The 15,804-nt window shown below is 43.8% G+C and overlaps 2 protein-coding genes across 4 annotated transcripts in view; both read right to left on the reverse strand.

The window, feature by feature from the left end:
- lats2 (large tumor suppressor kinase 2) overlaps window positions 1-9,463 on the reverse strand; it is a 28,017-nt gene extending 18,554 nt beyond the window's left edge. Inside the window, exons 1-3 of the mRNA XM_075480067.1 lie at window positions 9,248-9,463; window positions 2,421-2,588; window positions 1,890-2,257 (exon numbers count right to left, since the gene is read on the reverse strand). Of these exons, the coding sequence (XP_075336182.1) occupies window positions 1,890-2,228 (339 nt within the window). The 5' untranslated portion in view covers window positions 2,229-2,257; window positions 2,421-2,588; window positions 9,248-9,463. The remainder of the gene's footprint in view (window positions 1-1,889; window positions 2,258-2,420; window positions 2,589-9,247) is intronic.
- Window positions 9,464-10,181: 718 nt separating this feature from the next.
- Window positions 10,182-14,808, reverse strand: LOC142396878 (uncharacterized). 3 transcript variants are annotated; one of them, XM_075480071.1, is made up of 2 exons: window positions 14,558-14,808; window positions 10,182-13,492 (listed from the first exon to the last, which is right to left on the reverse strand). In XM_075480071.1, the coding sequence occupies exons 1-2, from the start codon at window positions 14,733-14,735 to the stop codon at window positions 12,237-12,239; spliced, it is 1,434 nt and encodes a 477-aa protein (XP_075336186.1). In that variant the 5' UTR covers window positions 14,736-14,808; the 3' UTR covers window positions 10,182-12,236. The 3 variants fall into 3 exon arrangements, with proteins under 3 accessions (XP_075336186.1, XP_075336184.1, XP_075336183.1); XM_075480069.1 differs by having other exon boundaries at window positions 10,182-13,507; XM_075480068.1 differs by having other exon boundaries at window positions 10,182-13,564.
- Window positions 14,809-15,804: the final 996 nt, after the last annotated feature.

A 15,804-nucleotide genomic window follows, 5' to 3' on the forward strand; every position in this document is an offset into this window, starting at 1 on the left:
CCTGCTGATGCGTAGCTTTAAAAAAAAAATAACGCGCTCGGATCGGGTTTCCTCTACAAATTAAATAAAAAAATGTTTTGACTCAAGAAACAACAAATTAACGGATATTTTTCCAGCAAAGACTTGGCTTTCTGGATCTGTGAGCTACTCTTATACCATTAAAAAAAAACCAAAAAAAACATTTTTATGCAAATTAAAGAAACAAAATCGGGCTGATTTTGAATAATGAGTCCGCTGGTGGGACACACAGTCAGTCCAGATGTGGGAAGAAGATGCAGAGCAAAGGTCCTGCTATCAGCAAAAGAACTCAACAAACAGTGGGTCTTTGTTTGTGATAAGCCTAAAAATCAATTTGGCTGCTCTTCTTCATGGTGCCATGCATGGGCTTGAGCGGAGCATTCTTCACATACCGAGCTTCATCACAGGGCCTTCAACCACAGACGCACCAGATCTTAACTGGACCGACTGCATTTTCTTAAGATAATCTGTGATTTAATCATCTGGCTGAGTCGCCCCTGAAACACGCCTTCGAAAACGCATTTCTGCAGCTTCCAAAGAAAATGCAACGATAAAGAGGAGAGCTGGAGGGTTCTGCAGAAAGTAGAGCGCGGTCAGTGTGGGCAAAGGCACCGAGGCAGAAACTCAGCTTCCTCAGTCATTGGTTCTCAGTTATCCTGTTTCAGAGCGAACCTCACTGGCATTTAATAATCTTTTAGACTACAACTGTCTGGTATGCAATCCCTCCTCCAACTGTAGCTCCCAAACGCCAGGATGGAGAAAGGTTCTCGACAACCGATGCAGAGACGTCACTTAAAATCATGTGAATTTCTACGCAGGTGTAACTTTTAAAAGTCGAATGTTTGACACCAATTCTTCAACAGACAGGAGGTGAAGCGACCACTGATTAACAGCTTCCGCATGACTCATTTGGAGGCTGAGTGTGGAAACGCTCTCCCGCCTCCTTCTTCAGGAGACGTTTGATGGCGCGCTCGCATTCGAAGGACAAAATGCCAAACAGCCCAGTTGAGAACTCCACCTGATGTTCCCACATCATAACTGAATCACTCGGCAGGAAATCCCGAAGCGTATTGCAGCTCATCTAAGAGCAGATAAAACTCTGGCTTTCACACACAGAAACACACCTTCTAATCCACACAAAATGTTTTATCTTTTACTTCCTTTTACCAGGACTAAAAGATTTATTTGCCTCATAAAAAGGCTATTTGAATTTTTCTCTCCCTGACACCAAGACTTCTGCAAAAACTTATGATGCGATTAACTTGTAGATGCTATTGGCTGATCTTAGCCTCTTACACACATTAACATCAACAGAAACTGTTATATTTTACATAAAACACAGCAAAAACTGCTCGAGTCAACTAAGAAGTGCTGTCGTCACAGAGTCCACCACTTCACAGCAATAGTCTTCACGTGACCTACACTCACTTAAATTAACTTCTCACAACAAGCTCCGTCTAAAACAACTCCTAGTGACATCTTACTATTTATCTCAAGTATATCGCCACGGCAACAGGGCAGAGTTTACTTCTTCTTCCTCCAGGTTTTGCTTCCGGCTGGGGACCATTGGTCCGTTTCAATCCAGCCGTAGTTGAAGGGATAGTTCGCTTTAATGTAGCCCGGACAGCCACCTTCATGTGTCTGGTGTGTCGAGCAGTATCTTAAACACAGTCCCGTTAAGCACCACCCATCTCTTCTTCTCGCAGTAAAACTTTAACATAAAGCACATTTTTTACTTTCAAAGCTATCAAGGAGTGAAAATAAATGAATTAACAGATAATTACTGAGGCTCTATCACACCCTCTGTCCTGTGACACCACAGCAGGAACCTGCATTGCTGAAAAAAAACACTTTTTTTCCTCGTGGCTCACCTGGTCGCAGCCTGCGTTGACGAGTTCCTGCAGCATTTGCCGGTTGACCTCTCCTGCCTCTCCCGACTCGTTGGCGAAGGGCATGAGGGACTTGCGGATCTCTCGCAGCGCATTCTGGTAGTTGTTGAACTTCTGCGGGGGTCTGAGCTGCTGCTGCCGGCTGGACGTGTCTTTCCCGCTCTTGGAGTCGGCCCCTCTGCCGCCCTCGGACCGGGAGCTGCCTCCGTGCAGAGCCTGGCTCACCAGCTTGGCCGGCTGCTTCAGGCCCTCCTTAATCTCCTGAAGCCTCTGCCGTGTGTTGCCCACGTACGGGGCTGCAGGAAAAGTCTTGGGCCTCATGGCCTCCGTGCCCAGCGCAGGCACCTACTCTAAAAGGGAGACACACACAAACTGGCACTCACTCCCTTACACTCTCAGAGCTCCCTCTCACACTGGCCGACCTAAATAGATAAAAAAAGAGCCTCCGGGAGAGAAGATCAGAGCACAGATTTAGGGGACGTCCAATGTGTCCCTCAGTCGTTGGCGTCTCACTTTGTGTTTCTGAATTCAGCTGATGTTGGTGGGGTGGAAGAAGGCAAGGCGGGATGCTACAGGCATTCCATGGTGTGCCTTTCAACGCTCAGGTTCCAGCTTATTCCAGGAAATGCAGCCGCTCATCAGGGTACCGTGGAGCCAAAACATGATGATGCCAATCTGCGCCTGCGGAGGAAGAGATGCAGTGAGAACGAGGAGACTGTGGTCGTATTTGTCTTATTTTTTTTTCAATCGGAGCACATGCAGAGCAGTTTGCATCCAGAGCAACTGAATGCTGGGCTTTAACTGATGCGACAGATGCAGAAGTGGCACAGAAACGTTGACAATAACCCTCAAACATTCTGGTGTAATATAAGGTTAGAGAAATGGAATTCCAAAAATGTTGCCGGTGGTCACAAAATGTCACAACCAGCACTTGGGACCAGTTTGAGACTATTATTACCTGGAAGCCTGGGAGTCAAATTCCCTGCCGGTAGTGCACAAGCGCTTGGTGCATACCTTGTGCATAATTCAGGAATGCCAGTGGTCATAAAACTCCACCTTCCCCACCTCCACACCCCATCAATGGATAGCTACAGTTGCACAACTGAGCCCCTGTCACTGAATAGTTATGCAGCGTGGTCATCGGTGAACACCCCTCTGCGAGCGCAGCGCTCGGCAGGAGGTCAGAACCAATCAGCCCCCCTCCCCTCACCAGCCCCTCTGCCTGGGACGCTCCCCTGCCATCAGATATTTAACACCACCTGACAATCTTAAGTGGGGGAACATACTCCAAATTCTGCCACAACAGCGTTACTCCGCTGGAGCAGATGGGATGACCGGTGGAATGTGTGCACATGTTCCTGTCAGGGGCTTCACGTGAGGACCGAGGTGAAACACTTTCATCCAGTGCCACAAGGCGAAAGGTTCATTTCTGCGGGAAAAAAATCCAAAGTTCGCAGTGATAAAGCGTTTCTAATCATTCACCATCTCCACATTTTCCCACCTTAGAGACGGGAGTTTCCAAAGCCTGGGAAAGTCAGGCATCCGCTCAGATAAAGTCTGGACAACACTCCACTATTTCCACTTTTTCCTAAATTCCTGGATGCCAACAGGATCTCGGTTCAGTTGTTTGATCCCATGCACACTTTCCAACTGAGCCAAGATAACCTCCAGCTGCTGTCTGACATATCTATAAAGCACTAAATACATAAATAGTCTGTCCAAAGGTATCAGGCTCTGACTTTGGGAAAAGAAACATTATTCCCAGAAATCTAGCTCACCAACCACAACATGAACATGCGAGTTATTCTTTGGATAACAAATGTGATATTTCCTCACTGGACCTCCCCTTAAACAGTGCGGACCCCCCCTATGGGGAGGCCGGACTCACTGGACCTCCCCTTAAACACTGTTAATTCATCACATCCCAGACCAACAGTTCTGGACATCTGAACAACAAACAAGATGCATGCTGTCACTTGTGATTATTCTTTGTCGGCTCTTCTTCTGTCGCTTACGGGTCAAATAAAAAGACTAGAAACTCAAATTGAAACCACATCATCAGGTTAGGTTAGTCTGAGTTACATTTGGTACGATTTGAATTGGATTAACATTTATTTTAAAAGGCTGCCTAAAACCGGACTGATATAAGAAGAAGAATCTCATCATTGTGTTACAGAAACTAACTGAACGGGGCTCCGGCTGACCGAGGTACTCTGCACATTTGAGCCGAAGGCAACAGAAGAAACCTGTCCACTCGAACTGGGAAAAACAAACATTTTTTAACAATGTACCTGAGCAAAAAACATCCATCTTTTCACTCTGTGAAAACCTCTTTATAGCAAAGCCAAATTTCAACTGAAACTTAATTATTTTGATCGATATGGACTCAAATCGGATATATAAATGGATCACGACAGTCTAAATTGGAAATTAATCGATTCAGGAAGTCAGTAGTGATACCCAGCTGGACCGTTTACAGAAGAAGAAGAAGAAGCCGGTGACGGAGAAAAATCCACAAGGATTCATTTCATGTGCACGTAAAGCAGAAAAGGATTTCCAACTTGCCGCTTAATGAGGCACCAATTTGCTACCAATTGATTTGTTGTGCGACGCTACAGATTAAGCAGAAATAATCCAACGGTGACAGGCTAAAAGAGGGCTGAGTTGGTTAATACTTCAATCTATTCTGTTCCTGTGCTTCTTGGCTACATGGAAAGTAGTCCAATTAAATGCACAACATATATAAAAAGACCATTCTGGGACATTCAGCTCCTCAATGACACGATTTTCCACAGGTTGAATGCAGTAAAACACCATGTTCGCTCACAGTTTTTATCTTAACTGTCTGTTTGGCTCAATAATCACAGCAACTACCGTGTATTTAGTAGCACTTAACTCTTTGCCCCTGGCCCCCATTTGACAGCTGGCCAATCAGAGGTGGAATAGTCCGTTGGCATCAATCATGTTAAAGAAATATGTTGAAATTAAGAAGACAGCAGGGCAGAGGTTAATAGAACTATTTGCTAATCACAGAGAGGACCCGTCTTGCATGCCATCCTCGTACTAAATTATGGTCAGCACCATACTGGGCTCCCCCCAAACTATTCTCCCTCTAACTTTCAGCTTCAGAAGCTTGAGAACCAGCCGGCTGTTTTCTTTATTTTACATTTCTCTGGTAGAAAAGATGCTCTCTGGCAGACTGTATTCATTCATTTAGGTGAAAACGTGCAGGTGTGGTCTCAGTCACACATGAAACAACACTGCGGCCCGTTACGACAGTGATGGATGGGACGTCCCCAGAAGTCAGCTGAGTTAAGAGTTTGTTAAGTGGAAAAAAATGCCAGAAGATGAAAGGAGGCCATTTTAACCCTCCATTTCTTTGGGGGGTTTTTTTCCCCTCAAAAGTTGCATCCTTCCTTCTTTTCTTTGGGTTCCTCTGAGTAAACTCTCACTTTGCCGGCTGAACAGAACCAAGCACGAGGATATTTAACGCTGGTGTAACAGTAAGACCGACCAAACCCCACCTTTGAAATTCTCAACTGAACTCAACTTTATTTATAAAGCCCTTTAAAACAGCCGTGGCTGTACATGAGTAACAACACGAAATATAAGGCATAAAACATAAGAACAATGTAAAAACAATAATAAACAATAACAATATTAAAACAATAACAGAAACAGTCTCATGCTGGGTTAAAAGCCATAAAGTTAAGGGGCTTGAAATCCACGTCTGTCTGAAATCAAGCTCCTGAAAACCGCATTTTCACACGGTCGCTCTGCTCTAATAAAATCCTGCTTTACCAACCACAGCTTCACCTGACAAACCCGACACCCAAGCAGCTCAAAGATGGCGTCCGTGCAGTGAACTTGGCTTTACTCGCATGCACGGTGACCTCCCACAGAGAGCAGAAACAGCAGGCCGCCTGGCACAGACTCGTGGACGGTGGTCCTGTGAAACGCTCCATTCCAGCTGCAACCTTAGCCCGACGCATCCGCGCGTGTAACCGCGCTGAATGAAGCCGACACGTGAGCTGCGGATTCTCATTCGTCCAGATACTCATCTGATTTATAACCAACAAGGTCGTTCTGGTAGATGCAACCTCTGGCGGTTTCAGACATGCATAAACAACATCTGCTTTCATGGATCTGGTCCCGTTTCAAAGATTTTGGTTGGCAGGTGAATCGGTGAAGGAATTCCACCTGACAATTACTCTGACACATAAAAATGACTGATTAGTCGAAGGAATGTCTTCCTCCAAATGAATGATTCCACATATTTGAGACTTTTTCTGTGCTCATACCAGGACGAGTGACTACAGGCATGAAATACGCGACTGATGAATCATGCCTTTAAGTGTTGTTTGTGGTCCGTTTTATCCCGCATCACTTAAACTTCCTGTCTACATGAGAAGTGGAACTGAGCTGTGTTGCTGGACAACTGCAGCTTGTTACCACATTTTAACAAATACGTGAGAGCTGAGAGACAAATAGCCTAACTAAATGGGAGACAATGATGTCAGCATCGCTGTTTTCACTGTGGCATTAATTAACTCCCTGCCAACACAACAGCTAAATCAGCTGATAAGTTTATTATAAGGAACACTCAAAGGGACTTTACGATGATGGCGTTTGGGTTTGTGTATCAGAATTATCCGTCTGTGGAAGCTGCCATGTGCTGAAAGACTCGATTGATGTTAAATTTAATCACATGCCAACAAAGTAAAGGTTGCAAATATCATTAACAACTAAAACTGCATCATCACACTGTGGAAACAGCAGCTGGGCTCGCTCCAAGCTTTTATTTTGGTATCTGCCATGAATGTGGACCGGTCTGCCTCTAAAAGGTTTGAGAAATGTCTCATTTTTTATTTTCAGCTTCAACCGCAGGAGTTCCAGGTGAGAAAGGAGTTATCAAGGCGGCCAAGAGTACCAGATGGAGACGCCATGAAAAGCAAAGAAATGGCTCATCCTTCAGTCGAGCTACAAACTGAGCTAAAGCAGATCAAGTTTAATCAATTTCAGTTTTAAAGCCTCAGATAAGCCAAAAGCTAAAAAAGCAAACACAAGATGTAGATGTTCTTTCTTTTCCATGGTAACATGCTTTTTTTATACCCGATTTCTTTCGTGAACACATGTGGAAGAAGGGTTATCCCTAAGAATGCCTACTTTACTGATAGTTTTTGGATGCTGCATTAATAAAAACCATCTTTGTGGAGACCAAACCTAACATTCAGCCATGTAAACTGGTTTCCCTTTGGTTTAGTGGGTCAGATCTTCTTTTCTCAACTGGCAAATTATGCTTTCAATGGTGGGTACTGTTACACCAACCAAAAGACTCACGTGTGTGTTTGCGCTAAGGGAAAACGAAGAATAACAACAATTTACAAAGAGTAAATTTAAGGCTAATGAGACGATGTGATCATCTGCATAAAGACGAGTAAAAAACAAGATCATACAGTTGTAATGATCTCTGCCTCATCACCCAGAACCGCAGCCAAACAAAAAGCTCATGCCTCCTCCATGACGGTCTCCATCCCTTAGGGCCATTTCTAAGAAAGACACAGCTCTCACTGTTTGCACAGATAAAACTCTGTACAGACTAAAACACATTTTCTTTTCTCTCCTTTTTTAAATATAGCTGGACGGCGGGTGATGTGGGGCCAGGCAGCATAAATGTTTCCCCATCTCTGGGATCTCTTGCTGCCATTCCTGTGACGCTTTAGGCGCCTTGTCCGAGCAATGAGCATTCCATTCCACAAGTAACTACAAGTAAAATACCACCCCTGAATCATGGGACAGTCTGTGCTGACCAAAATAAACCAAAAACCAAGATTGGTGTCTGGATATAAGCTGTAGCAGGGCGGGGAATCTTTTTCTAGACATTTACAAGAGAAGAAAAAAAAAAAAAAAGATATGTAAGATATTACTATCCAGGAAACCACAAGTTGTACACACATCTGCAAACACTGTCTCATACTTAACACAAACCAATACAATCTTAACCCTCAACTCTACTCTGACTCGACTCTAAACTGGAAGAAGTCTTTAAAAAGGTGCAACCACCCAACGAAACGTCTGAACCACTGCAACTTTCTGCCAGCAGTTCATATCATGGCCACCAGTTGTTCGGTTCAGAATCGGGTAGTCGGCTTTAAAAATAAGTGTGCGCAGAACATTCAGCAGCAAGTGCAGCTTGCAGAATAAGGGCTAAAAGAGAAGTAATGTTTCCGTTGCATCTGAGAAGTTGCAGAGGAAGATGAATAAAGACAACTTCCAAAAAGGGAAAGCTGCTGGAGCCAAAAAATGCACAGGCAGAGACAACCGTCAAGGTTTCTGTAGTTGTGAGAGTGAATGTGTACGACTTTGCTGGCTTTCTTCCCATCTGCTGCGCTTAGATTTTTAAACAGAAAGGACATTAAAAAAAAAAAAAAATAGTGTACCTGCATCCATCTATCATCACAGCAGCTCTCATCCACAATTTCATCAAGCTCCTATGTGAATAAATACAGCCAACATCTGCCAGCATCTGCACTGTTGGGATGCATCTAAACATCCTGGAAGCATGAGATCCAGCTGTGGTGCCTGACAACACTCTGCTCTCATGCTGAGCTCAAACACCTGCGTGTGATGAGCAACTGCTCAATCAAACAAAATGCAAGTGAGTCTGAGTGGGAGGGAGTCGTAGTAACACACCTGGATGAGACGCACAAAACACGCACTGTGCGATGAAACCGAGCTAAACTTGCAAATTCAAATAAATAAATAAATAAAAAAAATTGCCCTTTTCTTCCAATAAGATTAAATGAGGAATTTAAAAGAGTTATGTAGCAGTCTTGTTGTAGAAATAAAATTAAATCACTGAAATAAGTGCTACTGTATTTTCCTGATCACTTCCAGTGCTGCTTTACAGTAAGCTTGACCCAAAAAAAACTATCAATAACTTCAACTTGGACCAGAACATATTGTGCAAAAATGACTATTTGCCTGATAACGTTTTAAAACAGCGGAAAAAAACGGATGAATATGAGCATTAGAGCTTTTGCCAGAGGGGCCCCTGGACACGGAAACATTTGGAAACCCCTGTTTTAACGCTCCGTGGCCTTCTTCACTGTACCCCGGGCAGGGCTGGGGGCAGCACCGCATTCCTGTGCAGGAAAAAACATATGGAAGCAGCCCCGTTCACCTAAATACACTATAAACTAACAGAGTGGGGGGGAAAAGATTTCCTTTCAGTAACCACTTACTGTAACACACCCGTTATAGAGCCTTTTCCTCAGCAACAAGTCGTAGAAGTAAGTCCCACCACCACTCCCCTCCCCAAAAAAAGTAACTCAACTTACCATGTGATAGAAGTAGCACGAATAACTCAAGTTTGGGGAGTAAATCCCGTCAAACGGCGACTTTTAAAATCCGTTTCTCGGCTGCTGGGCGCGTAGACACCGCGGAGGAGCTCAGCGAAGACGGAACAACTGAGTAAATGAGATGAAATGAGCCTCCATTTTCTCCCCAGACTCAAGGCAGGATCAGAAATGCAGCACAAAGTTGGACACTCGCTGCATTGTTAACATTCCATGGGTCACGTGACGGACCAACGAACGTCAGCACGGCCGCAGATCGTCTATCGCGAGCAGGAGGAGTCACTCTGCGGCTTTGCTTTTGCTGAGCGCATGTTGAGCATTTGTTTTGCGATTTTTTCTTTTTAAAAATCACACAATAAATATATTGTCCGATTATCGATTATTGAAAGTTTATGCCAGGTAGAGAGGATAGTACACACATATTTACACCTAAAAATATTTACACCTCAGGAAAATGACTGATTAGATTACTCTCGAATAGTCTTGTATTCATCTTTTTTTTTTGTTATAGTTTGAATCAATATTAAGGGCACGTGTTAATGTGTGGGAATATGATAAATCCTGCCAGAATCCTCTGATCTGCATTTTAAAATTCTCCTCAGTGATTTTAGAAAGCAACGGAGTGAGACGTCCTCCTTTTCCCTCCTCTCTGACCGCACATTCTCAAGGTGGAGCCTCCTCCACAGCATTTTTCTCCCTTTCATAAATTAAACGCTATCAGTACATTACATTATTCAGTCTACTCCTCTCTGAACCCTGAGGGAATCTTTGCCAATCAATCAAGGATTAAGAATGAATGTGAAAGCAAATCAATCCCCCAAAGTCTTAAAGTAAAACACAAAGAAGAGAAACGGCACATACGGACACAAAACTAACATTTTAAAGTACTGAGGAAGTAGCAAAAGGACGTAGCATTTCTTAAACTTTAATTTTTTAGTCACAGGAGCAATATTAGAGGAGAAACAAAACAAACCTTTAGAGGTTACTCATCATGTAAACACATGCAACTGTAAGAAAAAAAAGGAAAACAGTACATGGTGTAACAAATAGACACAACATAACAGATTTAACCACCACCGACTTCAAATATTTTCCTCGTAACACTGGAATTCAGTCTCATCTGATAACGATCCTCTTGTACAGAAGAGGCGCCGCATCCTGTGCTCTCAGGAGCAGCAGCACCTGGTATTTCTTACCAAGTCAAGCAGAAACTCTACTGACAAAAAACATTTAATTTAACATTTAACCAACAGTTTGCAGACATCATCGTGGTGTGTAAACAGCTACGAAAGAAAGGAAGCACACATGCACCAGTGAGTAAACACATCAACTACAGTGCTGCTGATTAATCCACGCCTCAACAACTGAAAAAGGGATCACAAGCAGAAGGAAGCCCCGTTGTGCATACTTTATCAGTGAAAGAAAATGTAACTGGTTAGGAAGGACGCGTGGCCATCTTTGGATGTGCCAGAGAACAGAAGGCACTGCTAATGACTGGGAAGCAACACCTGTTAAAGCTCACTTCCTGAACTGAGGTTTGTTGTTGGAGCAACCTTCACACCATGTGAAAGACCTTTTCCAATTCATCTTAAGCCTTTAAACAAAGTGCAAGAATCACCAATTTATAAGCATTAAACGGCAGAAGCTTAAATAACAATGGCTAGAAATAAAGATTAGTAGATTACATTACATAGTCTAGATGATTGTTTTTGCACATCTGGCTAAAGTACCAAACCAGAAGTGGGTCTAAAGCATGTTATAAGGTGCAAAAAACATAAATATCTGTAGAAAACAAAGTCTGATTGGTAAAAACTTTGCAAAATAAGGCACCAGCAATGCAGGACGACACAAGACCAACAGGGTGCAGATTTCTCGGTTTTAGTTACCACATGCATTCCAGCTTAATTTAACAAACGTCTAAAATGCACTTCAGTTTCTGGGTAACTAACTGTGGGATGTATTCATGCCCCCAAAAATCGGTTACAGAACCAAACCGATGAGAAACAATACCTCATAAACACACCAGACCATTCCTCTTATGACGCACCTTTAAATGACTTGAGAGGAACAGATTTGGAGCTCAGATCCCAGCGTATGACGGCGCTGCTTCTTGCTCAAATTCTTTGCTTCTTACCAGCACAAAGATATACTTTTTAAACCAAAGGGTTTGGGCTAAAAACGCTGGAAAGCATTGTAAATGATGACATCATTGTTCACAGCCTGTGTTGGACACTTCCAGTTCAACTTTCTTCAGGAAGGATTATTCTTCTTAAAGAAAAGTTAACACTGCAGAAGATTTCTGCAATATCCTGGAAATGAGTTCCTTCAGCAGAAAGTGATACCTGGCTATACTCTGGCTATACTCTGGCTATAGGGGTGGTAAACTGGGCTGTGGGTGGAATGTCTTTCTGTGCCAATCGTCCCTTCTGGGATTCGCTCCATTGTTGTCAAATCTACCTGGCTGGCATAGAAGCGAGTTAGTCAAGAAAGGTAAATTTAGACCCATAAAGCACCTCCTGTTTCTGTCTTTCTGCATCAAACAGGAAGCCTAGACTCTTCTCGAGGAGGTGCGATGCATTTCAGGCTTTTTGTTATCGTAACGAGTGTCACGTACATGTTTACGCTGCATGAGCCGCTGGTTTAAAAAAGACACACGTCTTTTTTTCTGCAACAGAAGGAGGGTGTAGTCAGTTAGGTCAGTGTTTCTTAGAGATGAACAAACAGACTCGCAGACTCCCTGCACCACCCAAACTGAATTCTGCATTCACAGAAGTGTAACAAAAAGACATTTCTTTGTTATCCAAAGCCTAAAAAGCTTCTGTGCCAGAGGAGCTGCGTGACGTTGACGACTTTACATTGCAGCGGTGTGGGATTGGGAGGAAGTGCAACGACTGCCAGGAATAACATGACCTAGATAACGTGGTAATTATGTATTACAGCATTAAAAGGAGCAAAAGTTATTTAGTGCAAATCACTCGAGTGGAGCAGCAGAGATGCACAGGTTGTTTAAGGCACAAGCGACTTGCACAATCTTATCAAAGGTTGAGAGGGTGGACGTGCGCTCGGAGGCTGAAGTGAAGGGGCTCTCCACGGGGCCTGTGAGCATGGCGTACCTCCGCTTCACCATGGAGATTACCCTCTCCACATGCCTCTGCACACTCGTCGTCTCAGACGCCGTATCAGGCGGGGGCGAGCCCTCTGATCTCCCACACCCTTCCTCTTGGCAGGCGCCGGCGATTTTAAACAGGGCTCCGCGTGCCGCCACAGACTCGCCAATGTCCAGATTGCGAGTCGCCAACACGACGTCGCCCGGGAGCAGCTTGCATAGAAATCCACAACCCTCGGCGAGGCTCTTATCGCTGACGTTTCCCATCACGCCCCTGGAGACAAAGGTGACAACGCCTTGTGGAGCCACGCCGATCAGATACTTTAACGTATTACAGCTTGAGCCCACCCCATGAGGGCCTGAGAGCCCCCCCTGCGGTTGCTCCTCCTCAAAAGGCACGGTGAAACAGTCTATGATGACGGCGCAGTCCGGGTGGGAGGCGCGCAGAGACGCTGGCAGATTTTTACGGAGCTCAGCTCTGGAGGGCCAGAAGACAGCTGTTGGCACCAGCGTGGAGGACATGATGTTGACCATCCGGTGTACCGTTCTGGTTACCGTGCCGACTTTCGCTCCAAAGCGGTAGGCCAGGTCTTGATTCCGGAGGTCCAGACGGAGACGCATGAGCGTCAGCAAAAGCTGCTGGAACTTTGACAGCTTAACGTTCTTCATCCCGTCCATGTGAGGAGCCAGCAGCCACATGACCGTCTCCAAGACGAAGTAGTTTGGCAAACCAGTGTAAAACTTGACTTTCTCCGCATCGTTCCTTAGAGAGTTCTCAGAGAGGGACATTTTCTCCACAGACTCCTTGAGAAACTGGTTCTCCTTCTTCAGTGCTTTCAGGGTGTCATCAAAGTTAACAGGCACATCAGACGCCTGAGCAAACTTTCCTCTCTTACAGTTATTTAGAGGTTCTTTGTCGTCGTCGTCTTCATCGGTGCTGAGGGAAGATGAAGCACTATCCTCCACGAGGTCCTCTCGCTCCCTCTCTCCAGGTCGCTCTTCTTGGCGCGGATCATCAGCCGCAGACCGGCCCTGGCCCTGGAGGAACAGCAAGGCGTTGGCCGCCTCCACGCGCGCCTCCTGTTTGTCCAGAATCTCCAAGGCACCGGGCTCCTTCATCTCTGGGGATAAGGGAGCTGTCGTGAACACAGAAGGAACATAATCTGGGGAACGTGGGTTCTTTACCTGTTTACCTGCATGTGGAAAATAAGGAGAGTACAGAAAAACTGAAGCATGTTTCCCCCTCACAGCCACCTGATCATAACCTCAGTTAAAACAGCAACAAGTTAGGCTGCAGAGTTTCATACAAAGACTTCTTGTGGGTGGAATTTATAGGGCCAGTTATGATTGTTTAATATTCCTAAGTGTTGTATCTGCTCAATGAGGATGTGAATATTATACTGATGAATCAAACAGCAGTGTATCACTAAGCTACTAGTATTGCAATGCATACCTAAGCTTATCTTACCCTTAATCACTCTCTGTGACAGATAGTGGAAGTATTTATTAGGAAATATGGCACTACAACCACAAAAACTTGAACAAACACATTTAAGGTGCAAGCTCAAGGTTTTTTTTAATTTTTTTTATGTTTTGCAAAACTCTGTAAACTGTGTAGATAATTCAATGACTGAGCAATTATTTCTTTCATTTTTGGCAGGGCTAAAATCTAAGATAAAGTTGCAACACAAGAGTAAACTACAGGCTGATCAAAGTAGAAAAATACGAATCATTTTGTCACAATTATGCCACCTGTTACCCTATAGAAACAATTTAATCAAACTCTTCCTAGAACTTAACACCAAAAACTAAAGCCAATGGTTTGAATCTCCACCTGAAACACAAACTTTTACAGCATTTTCTGCACACGGATGGCAGTTTTTGATGGTGAAATACACAATGAGACAGAGTTTGATGTATTTGATTTTTTTTAAAAAAGATAAATTTAATTCAGGTGAAAAAGAAAACTTAAATGCTGTTAAGTAAGCAAGAAATCTCTTTGAATGTGTAATGTTGTTACTATCAGCTATAAACATGCAACCTAAGACATACTTTGTTGTTGAATTTCTTGTGCATTTCTACTGTGGCAGTATATTTAGCAGAATTTGGGGTTGCATCACTGGATCAGAATAACCACTGGGGATGGGAGGGGGGGCTATGACTCCAGAGTTGTACTGCAGTCATACCTGAGATGAAGTGAGTACTACACAGCCGACTGCCGTCGTTCGGGACCCAACCCTCCCGGTTCACGGCAGCTATCCAGCGCTGCTTCCTCTCGGAGTCCCGGGGGAAACGGTAGAAAGATAGGGTGGTGCCTGGCGTCCTTCTGTTCCTACAGCCTGCCACCACACATGTGTGAACCATAGTAGGGCCACGGAGAGGCGTGGGAGGTGCGCGCTGCTGTTTGTTAGGCGTTTTGACTCCCAAAATGGTGGCCGACCAGAGGATGTCCAGAAAAAAATAAAACCATAGCGCCGTCATCAACGGCTAGTTCGCATTCGTCGTTCTGATTGGATCATCTCTGGACGACGTCACCGAAACGCGATCTGGACTCACGCGGTGCTGCTAGAGCACTGAGGGGGAAATGTGTCAAGAATGAAAATATAAAGAAAAAACGAGAAAAATAACTCAAAACCCAAACTAAGAAAGTCTTAAAATGTTTAAAACTGGGTTTTAAAGAGATTTGCCGTTACTAGGCAGAGTCCTATTGAGTAAAATAGTCTGTTTCTCTCGACATGTCTCTACTTTGCCCTCTCTTCATATATTCATCAATCCCTTTGCAAAGAAGTGACAAATATTCCGGTTTATTAGGAAAAATAAAGACCACCAATTAAATAAAGATTATTACAGGGGTCGCTTGGACATTGTTGACTTTGTGGATGTAAAAAACACATTTAAACGAAAATACCAACTTAATACCACATCATGTTAGATGGGAGGACTACCACGACCTAAATTTCATCTGAAGAAAAACTTATTCCTGTAACTCCTCCTTTTTAAAACTATCATATGAAACAACAAACCCATAAACAAACCAATAAACTATTCTATTTACTTAATGGATAGACAAAAATATAGTTATTCTGGCAATTTTCCCCATTATGAGGAGGCTTAAAACTATGAGTTCTTCAATCTTCCCCCCTTTCTTATAAAGGATTCCAACCTGTTCGTATCATATCAGGACAGTAGGCATTCAAAGAATAGCTTTAAAAGTCACAAATGTTCCTGTAAATACATCAGAAATTTCATATATAGCAAAAGGAAGATCACTCCAAGAGAAAACTGAGTGAAATTGTCATTTTTTCCACAACATAAATAGGAATTCAACATGGTTTCTCCCATAGAAACGCGTTAAATCTAATAAAAGAAAGTCAATACAAGATCATACACCAGGTCTACCCTATTAAGAAGGTTTGCTCTAACTACATGAACA

Source organism: Odontesthes bonariensis, chromosome 12, assembly GCF_027942865.1.
Source record: "Odontesthes bonariensis isolate fOdoBon6 chromosome 12, fOdoBon6.hap1, whole genome shotgun sequence".
Classification (NCBI taxonomy): domain Eukaryota; kingdom Metazoa; phylum Chordata; class Actinopteri; order Atheriniformes; family Atherinopsidae; genus Odontesthes; species Odontesthes bonariensis.